General features: G+C 41.2%; 1 protein-coding gene across 1 annotated transcript in view; it reads right to left on the bottom strand.

Annotated features, from left to right (window-relative positions):
* Window positions 1-8,131: 8,131 nt before the first annotated feature.
* Window positions 8,132-17,377, bottom strand: part of LOC103803640 (putative bifunctional UDP-N-acetylglucosamine transferase and deubiquitinase ALG13) — a gene marked incomplete at its 5' end in the record, with an annotated part of 22,714 nt that continues 13,468 nt past the window's right edge. The window contains 8 exons of the mRNA XM_009076209.1: window positions 8,132-8,397; window positions 9,589-9,772; window positions 10,658-10,698; window positions 13,951-14,073; window positions 15,315-15,462; window positions 16,603-16,658; window positions 16,789-16,824; window positions 17,308-17,373. Coding sequence (XP_009074457.1) covers window positions 8,132-8,397; window positions 9,589-9,772; window positions 10,658-10,698; window positions 13,951-14,073; window positions 15,315-15,462; window positions 16,603-16,658; window positions 16,789-16,824; window positions 17,308-17,373 — 920 coding nt within the window. The remainder of the gene's footprint in view (window positions 8,398-9,588; window positions 9,773-10,657; window positions 10,699-13,950; window positions 14,074-15,314; window positions 15,463-16,602; window positions 16,659-16,788; window positions 16,825-17,307; window positions 17,374-17,377) is intronic.

Here is a 17,377-nt window from a genome sequence, read left to right as displayed (position 1 = left end):
CCTACCCAGAACAACTACTGCTCTGGAGTCAGTTAATGACCAAGAACCATTGTTCTAAAAAGAAAACATGTTTTGCCTAAAAAAGGTATTATTTGAAAAGTACAAGTGTTTGATTCTTATCTTCCAAGAGTTTGATAGTATTTTATGCTTCAGGCAAACCATTTTACCTGCTGGTTTTTTTTAAGGTGTGCAAAGCAAAACAAACCTCCCCAACTGTAACAGCAATAGAATCCCCTAACCAAGCTCAAACCATCTGTAATTTGAGTAGCCAAAGTGTTCCTGCAGTTCATTCTATACATACAGAATCACAAAATGGTTTGGGTTAGAAGGGACCTCTGGAGATCATCTAGTCCAACCCCCTGCCAAGGCAGGGTCACACAGACAGAGCCCTCTCACTCAGTACTCACCAGCTGCAGACACCAGTGCAGCCCATGCCCCCTGGCCACCACGTCCTCTGTCGGCATGGCTTATTTTGTTTATTTTGGGAATTTTTTAATTTCCTTCTCCCACTTAAAGCATTTCCATATCAGCAGTAAGTCCTAAGCCAGCAGAGATGTTGTGCCTAGGACCAAGATGTGATCTATCAAGGAGCTGGCTTTTCAGCACATTAGCTAACAGAACACTGTGATACCTTTAGCCAACAGAGTGAAATGCCTTTTGACTATAAATAGCTGTTTTTTCAGCAAGGGGGCACCTTTTGGTCTCGCTATTTTTTGGGTATTGTACAGTTATTTAAAAACTACTGAATGTGTTTATAAGGTGGGTCTGGGAACTAGAGGGCTAAGGATCTTTGAGAAGCAAAAGATAGTAGCACCTGCTTAAATACTCTATTTTCTATATGGGGAGCCCTAGAGACCTGGGCTGGCTCTGAAAACAGGTTTTTTAGTAATCAAGTTTTAATATCAAATTAAATCTTCATTTCAAAAAAGCTACCACAGGAACGGTTTCATACCAACATATCTTAAAATGCCATTTTGCTTCATGGGATGAAAAGGTGAGGCTTTTTTTCCCTTCTTGTTCTTTAGTTTAGTTTTGGACACAAACTCAATGGCCTTTTCCAGGCAAAGGGGCTTTTAGTTGTAAGAATTTGCTTGTGTAAAGACAGAGTGGGGGACCTCAGCATTTGCCAGTTGAGTGATAACAACCACCCCTGAGAAAAGGGGGAGAAAAGGACAAGAGCAAAAAGCAAAAACAAACGCTTAGTTTTATGAACTTTTCTACTTGCATCTCTTCTGTCCGTAGTGCAGACTCCATGTCATCCCCTCGTATAACCTGTAAAAAATGAAACAATGTACATAATAAATAAAATTATTTATTTTATGTGTATTTTTAGCTTAACTGTAAACTGAAAAAAAATTACAAGCATTTAATTTTTTTTTCCCAAAAATGTAAGCCTATTGAAAATCAAGGTGTTTCTACCTTTTCAGATGTAACATTTCCAGCTGCCTATTGATAATAAACATTTATGAACAGCAACAGATCTGACATGTAATAGTTTTTTAAAAATATGTTTGGCATGAACTTCTCAAGGGCTGTCAGTGGACAGAGGAGCATTTAAGGGCTTCGATTCTATAGAGACTTTATTGGTATTTTCATAAAAAAGACATGTCAGTGCTTACCTCCAGTGAAGTTGGCCACCCAAATTTGAGCAAGTGTTCATGGGCAAGAGCTGAACAACACTTGGGGGAGGGGGAACTCACAACCCCAAAATATTTATTATATCCTGGCTACAACAGAAAACAGCAAACCACTAGAAGTGTTGGTAAATAAAGTGCACTGCATGAATGCAATTACTCCTGTACAAAGTATCTAAGTGTAATTTCATTTTAATTTGCTACCCAAAGATATCCTTAGACCAAAACAACTACATTGACCATACTGGAATATAACAATATAGCTAATAGTGTAAGAGAGTCATTAAGCAACAATATATAACTGTATTAACATAATTTGCTCATGGAAAGCTGTCCTCCCAGCAAATCTCATTAAAGTCCTGGAGATGCATTCCAAAGGTTTCCATCAATGACCAGAGCCTTTTGGTCTAGACTCCAGCAAAATAAGGGTTTCCTTGCACAAGGGAGACAATATGGACACACAAAGAAACTTAACACAGTCCATGGCAAAAGCTGCAGCAAAACTCAGGAGCTCAGTGATCTACAGCTACGGAACTTGAAACACCCACAAAAAGACATAAGGCTACTTTTAAATAGGAAAGGACTTTCTGGAGCTGGATGTGCACATTCTCACTCATATCAGAAAGCCTGAATAAGTTCAAAGTTAAGGCATCATGAATCCTCAGTTGTTCTTCCTATTTCAGAAACAGGGATTGAACTTGCAAGTGACTTTCACCCCTTCCACACCCCAGAAAATACCAGAACTAACCAGAAAGGGAGGTGGGAGGCAAGGGGGGGCCTGTACTGGAACAGATTGCCCAGGCTGGTCATGAATTCTCCCTCACCGTAGATATTCCAGAACCATCTGGACACAATGCTGTGCCATGTGCTCTAGGAGGGCCCTGCTTGAGCAGGGAGGTGGGACCAGATGACCCACCATGGTCCCTTCCAACCTGACCCATTCTGCGATTCTGTGAAGAAGCTTTGCAGAGTATTCTATCTCCTCTTACTTGCACTTTCTGAAAAGTAATACAATCACACACTCAATAATCATCAGAAACATCAAAATAAACATTTTTTGCTTTCAACTATGACAAATATTAACAAAGCACTGGTCTAAAAAGAGGCAGAAACCACAGGTTTACATTTGATTGGAGAATGCAAACAGGCAAGGTAGGGAACAGGAAAAACACATGAAGAGGGTAGAGGGAGTTGGTCCATTAATTTTATCATAAGAGGATATTCCACTGTTTTAAATGACAATTTTCTCGGACACAACAAAGACAAGCAGCCACCACAGCTATGAGGACAGACTGACACTTACCCTGGGGTAAGCCTCAGCACCTCAAAGCTAGTAGCAAAATGTTGACCTGCTTCAAGGAAGACAAGATTTAGCATCTGGAAAAAAAGTATTGCTCTAAACTGAGCCTAACACATAACCCCCCCCATCAGGCCTCAGGCATGTGCTCCTAGTGCTGCAGATTGCCCCACTTGCAGAGAGGGCTGAGCTGCAGTCAGTACCTAGTTTGTGCTCTGAGCCTGTGGCTCATACTGTCTGAGCTATTTCATATGTGCTGCAGCTCAGCTGACTGGGAAATCTGGTAAGCAGCAGAGCTCGATCAAGGGTAGGTACTTCTAGATACAGGCCTGCCCTGCAAAATTTAATCTCTGATCTTATTTCAAAGCTATAAAGTCCTGGTTCAATGGTTTTATCTTCCTCTCTTATGAAAAAAAAGCAGTTACTTGGAAGTCTGGGTCTGGATTTATATGTTGAATAACTTCTATATATAATGCAGCCTTTGATGGTGTAATTTTATGAAAGGTCTCCAGCAGGACTGCAGAGAGAAACGGAAGCTAAGAATAAAAAAAACCCCAAAACCAACCGACTGAGCTAGAAAAACAACTTGCTGTAGGAACTGTTTTGGCGTTCATATGTAACCAAAGGGAAAATGGCACAGGAGCAATAGCAGGGGCTAGCAGGCTAATGCTGTTGACAGGCAGAATCAGCATGGTCTCTCTGCAGTATTTATAATACTTATCTTCAATAACAGATGGATTTTACAATTCAAAAGACATCAGAAGGACTGCTGAACAGCAGTAGTGTGGTGGCTGTTCAGGCAGGACTGGTGCTGCTCTGGCTGTGAAGCACGGGACAAGGCCATGGGGCACACATGGGAGGGCAATGCTCACAGCCTGACTGCAACAGGGCACAGGCCTGGCATGTCCTTTGGTGCAAGACCTCAGCACTCCGCCAAAACACCAGGCTGTTACCTGCATAGTGACTGGTGCTCAGACAACAGATCACTCTGGTGCCTGGCATCACGCAGGCAATTGCAGTCAGACTGGAGACTGCTCCTGCTGAGAGCAAAAAGATTTTGCAGCACTTTAGAGAGACTGAAATGCTTTAAAGCACAAGAAAGTCCCAGCCCAAAGCACAAGACCTGGGGCTGATCACCACTTCATTCATCCTGTGCTTTCAGAAGAATCAGAGACATTTAGGTTGGAAGAGACCACCGAGATGGAATGCAACCGGTGACCCATCACAACATCAGCTAGACCTGAGCACTAAGTGCCATGTCCAGTTGTTTCATGAACATTTCCAGGGATGGTGACTCCACTCATCTTTCTGGCCAGTCCATTCCAATGTTTAACAACCCTTTGCATGAAGAAATTCCTCCTGGTGTCCAGCCTGAACCTCCTCTGGCACATCTTGAGGCCATATCCTCTCACCCTGTCACTAAGGAGAGGTTTGGCTCTGCAGCTGGTTACAAGGACTGTGAAACCAGAAGTGCTCACATGTAAGGAGAGCACACTGTGGTGCTGCCAGTCCATGGCTCCTTCCTGCACAGCCCTCAAGTGTTAATTCAGTTTGAGCCCAGTCCTTTCATCTGTAAAAACATAGTGAAGAAAAGGAGGTGGCAAGCATGACTACTGCAGACTTGGCTGCACAACTCTTCTCCCTTTACAAGGCTGAAAAGTCATCCACAAAAAAAAAAAAAAGAAAAATGAGAAAACACATTCCTGGATCAAATCCTTGCTTTAAAAATTCATTATGAGGCAACATACTTCTAGTAGCCCAATAAAGACAGAAAACACAAATTTTAAAACTTTGATCTGAAGGAAAAAAATGTTCCAAATAGAAATCAATGCTCATGGATTTTTTTCATCCTTCTAATTAATGATAAAACATGGTTATGGCTTCAAGCTATATCCCAATACCCACTTTCACAGCAATTCTGGTGGGCATGAAAAACCCAGAGCATTGTTCTGGTACCAAGCTGTAGCAGCAATAATCAAACGTGCCAAACTAAAGAGGTCTGCAAGATCATCAGGCTGACACTGGATTCCCCACGAAAAACCCAAACATGCTGAGCCCACATCTTGGGAGCCATAGACCACACATATGCACACACCCCAACCAAAAAAATAACCTCCCAAACCAACTCCCAGAACTCAGTGTCATTTTGATGTGAATTATCTTAGTGTCTGAAAAGGCAGCTGTTCTGGAGTGATTAGGCCCTGGAACACTCCAGCACAGAACTAGGAATATTGTTAGCACAGGGATGCTGCAGCCAGACCTGGCAAGCTCTAGCTGAGGAGGAAATGACTGAAGTACAAAGCAGGTTAGCTGTGTTTTAGGTAGAGCTGTGGCTTTTTGGCAACTGTTTCAGTCAAGTGATGCAGAGCTGTTGTATTGCAACACAGCTCTGGAAAACAGAATTGAAAATAAAAGACTCCAGCATTCAGTACCATTCTAAGCTCTTTTACTGTTAATAAAAAGGCAACATTATCCACAGAGACCATTCATCAACCAGCCCCATGACACCACTGCTAACTGTTTCCCACAGCCCCTACTTGCTAGCACAAAAAGTCGATTTTGAGCCTTAACAGCCCTGGCAAAACATCCATGTATCAAGCCACAAAAATACCTCTCTAATCCATAAACAAGTTAACTGTTCACATACTACATATGTTATATCAACTAATGTAATTTTCATGCTTATCAAAGTGGCCAATAAGGCCATGATAGCCACAGCTGAAGCTGAATAATGCAGGTACCAGATGGGTAAGAAAAACCATGCCAAAGCCAGGACTATGTACCAGAATTATCAGTCAGTTTTTCTAATTAAAAAAAAAAAGTTGACTTCAAGAGACAGACTCATACCAGAAGATAAAACATCAACACTTTGCTGTGATAACCATTTGTGTAGAGAAAAGCAAGGCTGTCTCAGTGACAGTGCAAGGAAGGAGGCATTATTCATAGCTAAAGCCTGAAAGTGGAAGATATTCCCTTCAGTGCTTGACAGCAACTGTTTGGGATATGACAGATGGCACCTGTGACTGAGGTGGAAACACACTTGATGACTCCAGCATGGAGACTGTACTACTTAAGTCTGTGCTGCTTTAAAGTTCGTAAAATAAATCATAGGCTTTACTGGTTCCTTTTAAGAGGTTAGTCTAGTGAAGGTTTTTGCAGAGAAAGGAGGCAAAAAACCGTGTGGTATCTTCTCAAAAAAACATCTGTGCAAGCAGAGTGCTCCTCCAGAGTCAAAAATACGAAGGCCAAGGTCCTAACTGCTGCCAATTACTTTGTAAATAATTGTGTGCATCTTTTATTCCTTTTTTTCTCTCTAAACAGCACAGCAGCTCATAATCAAATTAGCTATTCAGAGGTCATTTTCACCATGCTTTGACTTTTTACCTGGCTGCTCCATTTTGAAAAGCTGTTATTAAATTGCCAAGTTACAGGTACAGCAATTAGAGATTGGAAGAAATAAACCAAAGGCTGAGCTTGCAATCCTTCCAACAGAGGATTACATTACCTTCTCTTAAGGAAGAGTTTTAAGGATACAATATCAATACCAAAAGTGCTGCAACAATGTAAGACAAAACTGCAAGGAGTCACTGTCCCTCAGTATGTTTTGCTTAGATACTTACTTCAAAGGGATACTAAAGGAAATATATTCCCCCTCCCAATGCTGCAGTTAAATCCCCTTTTCACCACCGCTTACCTATAGACAATGGAAAAATAATAAAAAAAAAATTTTTTTAAAAAAAATCACTAGACAGTAGGATGGGCCCATAGATTTATATTTTGTTAAATGGCAATTGTGCCACTAACACCTCCTTACCTAGAAAGCAGGCTGTAATTGGATTTGGAGGACTCCAATTCCCTACCAGACCTGGCAGCCATGGCTTTTAGAATCAGGCTCAGACACTCAAATGCTTAAGTCATGTGGAAATCAAGAAGACTTGTTAAAACAAGTCTTTGCTGTTTTTCAGGGCCTCTGGCACTGAGATGACATAACCTGCACTTGTGCCCTTGTTTGTTACTCCAGGACAGAGCTGAGCCACCATGATGCTCCAGGGCTGCATGTTTGTATATCCTTTGTTCATAACTTACTAGTGAAGTAGGAAAAGCAGTGTCATCCCCTCCTTCAATTTCATAAAGTTAGAGCTTCTTCTACCCTTGAGGCTCCTCTCCATTCCCTACTACAAACCCATACTGACACTACTTGTTCACACACTGCATCTGATGGCAGCTAAGGCTGTATGAGCTTCAAGAACAAAAAATGAGGTTAAAAATCACCACTAGCTGCACTTCCACCTCGGTTTTGAGGCTCAATTTTAACACATTTTTGCAGAGCCACAAGAAACCATGTTGTGCCTGTTTGTAAATCGGGCAGATCTCCTAAGTTTAAAGGGGAAAAGGTGCAATTACCAGGAATGACTCCACTCTTATTCTGAAAGCTTTTGCTACTTTCTCATAGAGAGCTGGAGCAGCAGCCTTATCCCACACAACTACATTTCTTTGGTCCAGGCTGTGGGATAACTAACGTGACCTGCCAGGAACAAATGACCACGCATTTTCATGTGTTCAATGCTTTTATTTTGTGCTGTCAGTGCAAATTAAACACCAAGACTACCACCATATGTGCAACTGCTTTCACAAAACAAATTGTACAAATACACAACAATATACAACAGATCAGAACATTCTTACACTTTTCACAGTCATGAAACCTACAGAGCATGAGGCAGACAGAGGAAATACAGCTATTACACGTATGTGACCACTAGTGGCAAAGAAGCTTTATTTTGTGAAATCTGAGAAAACCATTTTATTTTAAACATTTTCACCCTCTAACAACCCTGTGCCCAGTTTTTATCTGTACTTGTAATAGCACCTTATTTCAGTGCTTCAACAACGATCAGGTGTTTAAGTGTTCTGTGCAACCACTCAGACACGTAACACAACAAGCCTTTAGTACTTTATGTAGTCACAGTCAAGCTGTGTTCCCTGCACTATAGTCTGTACATACTTTTTTCCTATGCTTCCCTACTCAACTAAAACATCTTGTCAACTATCAATAGCATAAACCTAAAGAGAAACATGAAATTTGCATGCAGTTTGATCAACTGCCTCAGCCACTAAGAGAGAGTAACATTTACAACAGAATATTAGCAATAGCTGACAAACAACAAAGAAACCAAGAATGAGCTTCCAGCTCCCAGATTTACATTCCTTGAGGCGTGTCCTGAGGTGCAGGGTTAGGTGAGACAATATAGTTGACGTGATGTAGTGGTCCTGAACTTACAGCATTAACCATTTGTGGTGAACTTCCATACGGAGGATTTACTGGATGCCAGGCACTGATATAGTGATAGGCAGGCACTGCAGAGTCAAACCCAGGCAGAGACTGGTGGCTGAATGGGTCTGGCATCACTGGGTAATACACTGGGCCATAGGACAGGGGTGGAGGATCTGCATTTTGAAAGTTACCTTAAAATCAGAACAAAATAAACACTTACACATTTTAACCATATTTACGGCCTGTTTATGCAGACCTTCACTACCATGAACATAGCATTACTTCAGTGGCCAAAAGGGAAAATCCATTTACATGACAGTTTTATGCCCATATGCCTAACAGACAGGTCAAAATCATTTTGGGATCTAAGTGGGACAATTTGCTTATCTTCTCGCTAAACCCTCTTCAAGAACAGTGCATCTACAAGCTTGTTACAAAGCTGCTAGATGAAATTAAGTTTCACTGTAAAAGTTTACACACAGCAAGAGAGGCAGCTACCAATAAGAACTACTTCAAGGGCTAACAGCTCAGCATGCTGAGCCTAAAATCAAGGTTTGCAACATCTTCCCATGAACTAGTGATGTTTAGTGCTTGCCAAAACTCAACTGTCTCCTTCCCTTTAAATACAAGCATTCTTCTTTGACCCTTATTTGCTCATCAGCAAGCAAAGGGATTTCTTTGCAGCTGTAGAAAAAAGGTTCTCCCAAGTTAAAGTTAGTGTACCTAGTACAGGCCTAGACAGGATTACTCACTAGGAAGCTGGGCCTGTTTAGTCTAAAGAGAAGACTGAGAGGGGACCTTATTAACGCATATAAGTATCTCCAAGGCAGGTGTCAAAAGGATGTTCCCAGGCTTTTTTCAGTGATGCCCAAAGACAGGACAAGGAGTAATGGCCATAAGCTAAAACACAGGAAATTCCACCCCAACATGAGGAAGGATGCCTTTACATCGAGGTGGCAGAGCACTGGAATAGGTGTCCAGAGAGGGCATGGAGTCTTCCCCTCTGGACACATTCAACCCCACCTGGACACATTCTTGTGTCACCTGCTCTAGATGATCCTGCCTTGGCAGGAGGTTGGACTACATGATCTCCAGAGGTCCCTTCCAACCCTAACTATTCTGTGATTCTTCCTTTTCATAGATTTAGAAAGCCCATACTGGGGGCCACACCAGTGACACTGACATACTGTAAGCAGCCCCACAATGGCCGAGGAACTCATGATAAGCTCTTATACAAGGCTTACACTGGGTCCTCCCTACCTCATGCTTCCTACCTGACTGCAAAGCAGCAGGCAAGCAGCTCCTAATGAGGAGCTGCATTCTGAAAACCTACTCCTTCACCTCTCACTTGCTGTCAGTATGGTCTTACACTCAAAACTTACCATTTGCAGGTGCTTCCAAAGGAACCTGGTGGACTTCAGTTCGCCCAGCATCGGTGAGGAGCTGAGGTACTGACTGATCTAAGACAGGAGCTGGCTCGGCATATGCTGGATAAACTTCAACTGGAGATGGAGGCAGCACTGGCTGTACATACATCACGGAAGGCCAACAGCTCTGATGGTAATACTGCGAGGAGAGGGGCAGGGGTAAAAAAAAAAAAAAAAAAAAAAGACAGACAAAGTCATGCATGTAACCACATATTCTCTATCCCTCCTCCAAATCACCAGATCCAAAGTTAGGAAGAAGTGCATTTTTTCCTTCCTAGCCCCTTAAAACACTACACACACCAAAGTACAGCAACAAAACAGCTTACCAAAATAAATACTGCAATACCCGCAGCAATATCCAGCTCAGTTCCACTTGTGTAAAAAATCTTTACAGAGACAAAGATTCCCACTAATTGACTCTATCACATTCCAAGACAGCTTCCCTATTTCTTCAATTGAAACAGCTCAGATGACTTCTTTTACTTCCCTGAGCAGCAGCACTGACACTACATATGACCACTGGTACAGGGAGAACTCTCCAGCAGAGCAAGAGTTTCCAGAACACACAGAAATGGTGCTAACTAGCCTGAACACAGCTGTACAAGTCCTAGAAGACTCAAACCACACATCTCTAAGTGGTCTTTGATGTCTTGTCTAAGAACAAAAATCTTCTTAAGAATGGCCCAGATTAGTCCCCTTATCTTCATGAAAGAATAATATTTATCCACCATCCTCTGCAAAAAAAAAAGCAAAACAAAAAACCCCAAAAAAATCAACCAAACAAAACGCCATCACAACCCAGAGTAGAACAGCTAAACACAGATACAGCATGCTTCATATTTTGAGTTAGGGCTTCACTTCCTGAGCCACACTAACCTCCAGCAAGCAAACCTATATGTATTCATAGTCAAATGCACAGGATGCACATTTAGCACACTTGTAGTCTTAAATACAACAGTACTTTTGTCAAGAAAACCAGCAGTTTTTACAGGTAATTTACTACACTCACTTTCAAAGCACTTACTTGCAATCCCAGGTTAAAATAGTACCGCAAGACCTTTGTATCTGAAATTAAAGGATATGACATTAAAGAGCAGAGGAGTATAAACCGAGAGGCAAATGCAATTTACACACATTAAGAACATTTTATTTTAAGTTACTCTTACTTAATAAGAGCATTTTAGCACTACTTTTTCTATAAAGTTTCAAGGGTAAAGAATGTGTCTTGAATATAAATAGTTCTTAAAACTGGTGTATCTTTTTAACTTATTCCAGGTAGATGTTCATGCAATAGTAGAACATTTGTCTGACCAACTAATTTAACTTTAATGACTACATTAGCTTAATTTTGGTTTAATCATCTTGATTACCCAAGTGGTAACTGTCAGTGTTGTTACAAGTCTCCATTGTCTAAGCAGTTCTGGCTTCCTGTTCAGGCTGGGTTTTTAGAAGCAGCAGCATTTTCTCAAGTAAGACTTTGATTATGAATACCTAAATTAAGTTAACCACTAAAAGCCCTCCCTTCAGAAATGGAAAAGGGTTTGGAAGCACGCAGACAGGCAGGAGCAGCCTTCTCATACCCCCCTCAGTGACAAGTCACCCCCACCGCTCTTAGAGACACTGCAAACATATGAACACCCTTCCTGGGCTGCTTTGTTGAGCAATGGGTACAGAGACATGTCAATGGGGACAACACATGCAGAGATCCTAAGACCTTCTCACCTAGTTTTGGGGGTCCCCCCAGTTCTTATATCAAGTTAGAAAACGGAGGCGGGTAGGAAGGGATAAGGAATATATTCCTTCCTTCCTGTTCCTCACAAGGGGATTCAGTTCCCTGCTTTCTTGCAAGTAGTCTTTTACTTCTGTGTTCCATGGACTGAATCATTTGTCTCCAGACAAGTACACGATATGCTGAGAAACAATTCCAGAAGTGTGGAGGAACTTTGAAAACCCTCTTCAAGAACAACAGGGTTTTGAACTTGGCAACACACTTTCAACTGTCCGAAAACAGCAAAGCAGTTTTAAACCTCTGAAGTTGACCATTGAAAGGAAAAAATCCAAGAGAGCAGGTGTTTAATACTATGATGCAATTCTGGAACTGTGCATGAGAAAAACTGATTTCTTAGATAATGATACAGATTTGTTTTAGAAGGCTGAGGAAGAGCAAGCCACCAATTCCACGTATTCCATCTTCACACCACCTACCCACCCTCCCCTAGACCAGGGCCTTGGCTCCACAGTGCTTCCCTGTGCCCCTGTCTCCTCCACACACGCTTTCCCAGCTCTGTTCCTCTATGGTACTGTATGTCACATTCTGCTGCAGGTAGGCACAGAAATGCACAAGTTTTTGTTCTTCTGTCACTGCTGCCAATTCTCAATTCCTTTACTGCTCAGCATGTCTGATCAAGACAACAACCCACTATTTCAGGAAGTGCACACAGATCCTTCCTTACATCTACTCAGTCCTGGAAGTGTTGGTGATCTGGCTGTAACACTGATCACAGTCAGTAAAACATTACAAATAACCCAAAGGCTTACATGAATGCCAACTTATTAGTATCTAGCAGAAACTGCATCTATATTTGGAACAAGTTGGTTGTTTTTAAGAAAAATCCGATTTTGTTCTTCAATTGTTTATGCAAATCTATGCAAAACAAGCATAACAAGTGAATGAAACAGCTGTTTCATAGCAGCGATAACAGTACAAAGGAATAGCTAGGAGACTGAAGTGACAAACTGATATTGGAAATAATGACGTCTGTGGAATGCTGGAACAGAAGCCAGTACAGTAGGAGACCAGTTTTTGTTTACATTCCCCTTTTAGATGTCTAGAAATCAAGTCAACCTTCAGTAAAAGATGAGATCTTATGAAGTAATAGCTAAGCCAAAAAAAGTTACCCATCCCAACATGAAAACATAGACCATGTTGACTGCTGACAAAAAATTCATTTTAGGTCAAACTTTTTACTGTGCTGATGAGAAGCTCTGGCCAATCCTGAACACTAATGCAATGTCTGGACCACAGTAATATCAAGCAGTCTTTTATCAACATCTCCTTCAAATATAAGGGACCAGGCACAGGTAGGACTCCTGAGGTCACCATATTAACAAAGACATTTCACAAGCCTTAAGTGCCATTGACACAAGACCCGAGAGATTATGAAAACTGGAATAAATGCAGACATTCCAAGTAATGCTAAGGCATGGTTTTCCTCCCAGAACCAGGACTTCAGTCTGCTGACAAGTCATGCTTCCCACCTATATTAGGCCTCCAGGTATCTTTAGTAAAACATGCAGAACTCTAGGTCAAGTATACCCACACACTCTCTCCTGCACTACTCCAAAGCTGCTGGCCATATGGATTATCCTACAGCAGTATGACAACAAATGCTACATGCAATTCCTTATTAACTAGCAACCTTAAAATCCTTAAAATCTCTAGAGTCTATGCCAAAAAGGATATGGCCAACATTACGTGGAGTGACTGAGCTGAAGAGCTGCAGGCAGGGTCTGAAGAGGTTATTAATCCACATACACTCCAGATTCTTGTCAGTACACTTAACACCCAATTCTTCCAAGTGCAGAAAGCCTCAGTTAAGGGCATTCAGCTACAGCTGAAAAGCATGAACTGTGATGTGTGCACAGGATCAGTTAGAATGACACTACCAGCAGGGAAGAGGAAACAATATTCAAGACTAAAAAATCTGGGAATTGAGAGCACAGGCAAGAGAGCAGAGCTACTGCAGAGCATGGCAGCAGTGCCTGTGAAAGCAGCAGGCTTGGTCTCTGCACACTGGTGGCTTAATAGCCAAAATGTACCTTAAACACTGACCTAAACAGGTGACAGTATATGACAAGGCTATGCACCCAAGGAACAAAATTACTCTGTACTTTAGCCATAGCTTATAATTCCACAGAACGACATCTTGGAGCCATACAGAGAAAAACAACAAAATATCCCACTGAACTCTAACAGCACAACTTTAAATATATTTTTTTTAACTGGGTATCAGAAAAATGATTACTCTGCCAAGAACCAGTATGATATAGGCCAAGCACCCTCTCCCTTGCCATTCATCTTCTTCAGGATGCTGTCTAGAGCTGCAGTAGTCACATATTAGAATCAGACAAAATTGCTATTCAAAATTGGGAATTAAAATGTTTTTAGAAAAAGCACCTACAATATTATTCCTCACTCCCTGTGAGCTGCAAAGAGCCGTTTCTCCTCACTACTGGTATTCTGTTAAGCTTCCATGAAGAATAGAAGTCAGAAATGTGCTAAGAAGCAGCCGGAGTAAAAGCACAAAATATCATTACCTCGAGGCAGATCACTGCCACTGGGATCACAAGAGTAAGCTGGAAGAACAGCACCAGCTTCTCCCACCTCACTCACTGGATGAAGAGGAGCTGAATAAACTGGGAATGGCACTGAAGAAACTGCTACAATTGGAAGGAAACCAATGTAAAGTCAACTTTGCCATAACATGTCAAGTGAGCAAGGTCTGAAGTCACACAATACAGCATGCACTGTGTCACCTCAGTGCCCCTAAATATAAGCTCTACTAAAACTCATTTTAGTAATCACTTTAAAAGATGTCCAGAAGAAATTTTAAAACCAGATGGGAAGTTTCCAATCTGAAGCCTTAACTGTACATCTATCTGCAAGATTCATGTCCCAGTTAAGAATAAATGTCTCTTTCAATCATTTCTCCATACTAGAAGGCAAGACCAGACTTCACTTACATAACTGTCTGCTCGAAAACAAGAGAGAACAGACTAATCGCTTCAAGTCATCAAAAGTGTGACAGTAAGCCCACAAAACCAGGGGAAGGTTCAAGACATGTCAGGCCAAAAGACTTTTGGCCAGACTACTGTTAAATATTCATTAGGTGGCCCACACATCCAACACACTAGCAAGTTGGCACCAGAGAGCAGACAGCTTTGAGAACTGTGCTGACAAAACCCTCATGCAGAGTAGAAAAAAAAAAAGGGTAAGAGAAGTGAGACAGAACTGAGCAAAATGGAAGGTGAAGGGTTTTTGGATGCTAAGTGAAGAGTTACAGAAGATACGAAGTCTTCTTCGCAAGAAAGGAAAAAAAAAGCCTAACAGACATTTCACAAGAGCAAAGCAGATACTGCATCTAAGGTGGCAAATGCACCACGTGACTAATCACAAATCTCATCTCCTTGCACAGAAATAACTACGTACAGAAGTAACCATGGGGCACAAGAATGAACTGGACATATGTATGCACCCTAAACCATCAGAGCCAGTGACTCTTTCGGAAGAGAGAGCAAAGCCTCTGAAACAGTATCTCGACTCAAGAGGAAAATTAACTGTAGGAAACAGGAGATGAAGGGAACAACCATGAACTTCTGCCTTCTGGAAAGCACATTCTAGCAAAACACTTGGCATTAATGGTTAAAGGTGGCAAGGTGGGAACCCATAGCAGAGACCTCCAATTTCCATGCAAATTTGGGGACAACTGCCCCTTCAAAATAATAAGTCAGCAGCCAAATTACAATGACAACTAAATCATTTTAAACCAAAGCAAGCGATGCCTCTTTTTTTTTTTTTTGAGCCTTTTAACATTTCTCTTGGATGCGGTTGGGGGGAGGGAGGGAAAAACACAACTGCAAACTTGAACTCCAAGTCCCCAGCTGCAGTCTGTACACTTTACCTGGCCTCCCCATAGGGAGGGGAGATACTATGACTGGCTGAACTACTGTTTGTGGGGGAGCTGTTGTAACATTGGCTGGAGCAGAGGCAGAATCTGAAGAGAAGCCTGGAGCAGTATAAACATCTGCAGAGGCTGAGTTCACCAATACCTGGAAAAGAGAGCATTCAGCAGACTGCCTCTACAACTGGCTTTAACAAAGACTAAGGAAATACCACATACATCAAAAATTCTCACTTCACGTGAATGCACTTTGAAAATCCCTGCTGTAAAGGTGGCTAACTATCCAAACTCTCTAAAAATAGGCTTGAAAATATCAGTTTAGAGTTGCAGACACCTGCAAGGCATCTTCTTGCCTTCTGTTTTGTTTGTATTTATAGGGAGATATATTCTTTGCTGAAAGATGCTATGAGGGGCCCCCACAACTGACACTGACCACACTGGCTACCTCTCCACAGGGCTACCACGATAAAGTACTAGATATAATTGATCAAGTACTAGATAATACCTTCTGGGGATAGCTGTAGGAAGCTGCTTCCTCTTGAGGCGACATTGAGGCTGGTCCTTCTTCCTGAAGGGATTCCAAAGCAAAGCATGGTCCAGTTAAATAGCAAAAAAGCCACAAAGCACACACACCACATCCTTATTTTGTATTATTTTATTCATTAGTTCGAATTAATTTCTGAGTAAAATACTGTTGAAATTGTTTACTAATGTGTAATTTAATTAATAGTTATTTTGGTAATTGATGAATTTATTAATTATGACTATACACACAGAGTATCTTTTGTAGCTCAAGTAAAAGCAGTTTTGTTCTGACACGCACAACACTGCTTTCACACCCACTGTAGACCAGCAAGTGACTGAAGATTTAGTTTCAGATTTAAAAAAATAAATAAATTCCAAAGCCAGTTCTATCAGAGATGAGATCTCTCCAGTGGCAGACCAAGATTAACTGGAATGCAACTTGAAGGGTAGCACGATAAAAGTCAGTGCTGTCTGGAGCAGAAAAAGCAAAGTAAACAGCACTCAAATGCACAATTTCTCTTTGCAAGATAAAGGTGGAAAATCATTACTGTACCTACTTCAATTTAGACTGTACTTGCAGACTCAGATAGAAACCGCACCATTCAGGAAGGAAAAGGAGGGTGACTATATAAATGAAGCCAGCATTCCTTTCTTTTATAAGTTGCTCACCTACCATGTTAAGCCTGCATCCAAAGACAGTTTCTTTGAAGAATACCACACACCTCAAGGATCCCAATCTGAACACACTGTGACTAAAGCTTACCAAGTTTGCTGTAGGTTCTGCTGAACTAAATACTGTTGAAGTTTCACAGTCAGGATCTGGAGGGCAGAGGCAAAATTAATTGAAAAAAGCAGCATTAAATCTAATCCTTCAGACACTTATAAAAACATCATAACAAGTGTATTAGTCACCAAATGTTCTATCAGTAAAGACTGAGCTTTTACTTACCTGGAGGTGCATAGATATATTCTTCATGAAATTTCCCTGCAAGGGAGTGAATAAGAAGTTTTGCTTCAGAAAAAACAAAACAAAACAAAACCCCAACATCAAATAAACAAAGAAAAAAGCTTAAAGCTGGAGTTACTACAATTAGATTTCAGTTCACGCATTAATAAGGTGCTTTCAGTGGAATCTTGCTCTTTGCAGAAAAAGTAGAGAAACACTGAAGATACTTCGTGGAATAACAAAAGGATTGTATTAAACTTTCAATTATCAAATTTACACTATGCATTCTTTACCAGCAACTTAGCTTGCTACAAATCTACAAGAGGGCGCTGGAATAGCAAGCTTGAACAGAACAGACACATTTGTATCAGGCAACAAAGAACAATAATGTGCTCATACACATGTTCACAGCTCCCAGTAAACAGATCTTTAGGAGATATAAGGAACCCACCTTGACAATCAAAAGCACATTGAAGGTCTTCTAAATCTGTTTTTTCATCCACTAATCCTTAAAAAACTCACCATTTTGACTTGTTTCTTCCTCCTCCTCTGAGGAATTCAGGGTCTGCTTGTTAGGTGCAACAGAGTCTGG

The sequence above is a fragment of the Acanthisitta chloris genome, unplaced genomic scaffold, assembly GCF_000695815.1.
Source record: "Acanthisitta chloris isolate BGI_N310 unplaced genomic scaffold, ASM69581v1 scaffold15936, whole genome shotgun sequence".
NCBI lineage: Eukaryota > Metazoa > Chordata > Aves > Passeriformes > Acanthisittidae > Acanthisitta > Acanthisitta chloris.
Note: the sequence above shows the minus strand (reverse complement) of the source record. Positions and strands in the feature narration are given on the sequence as shown.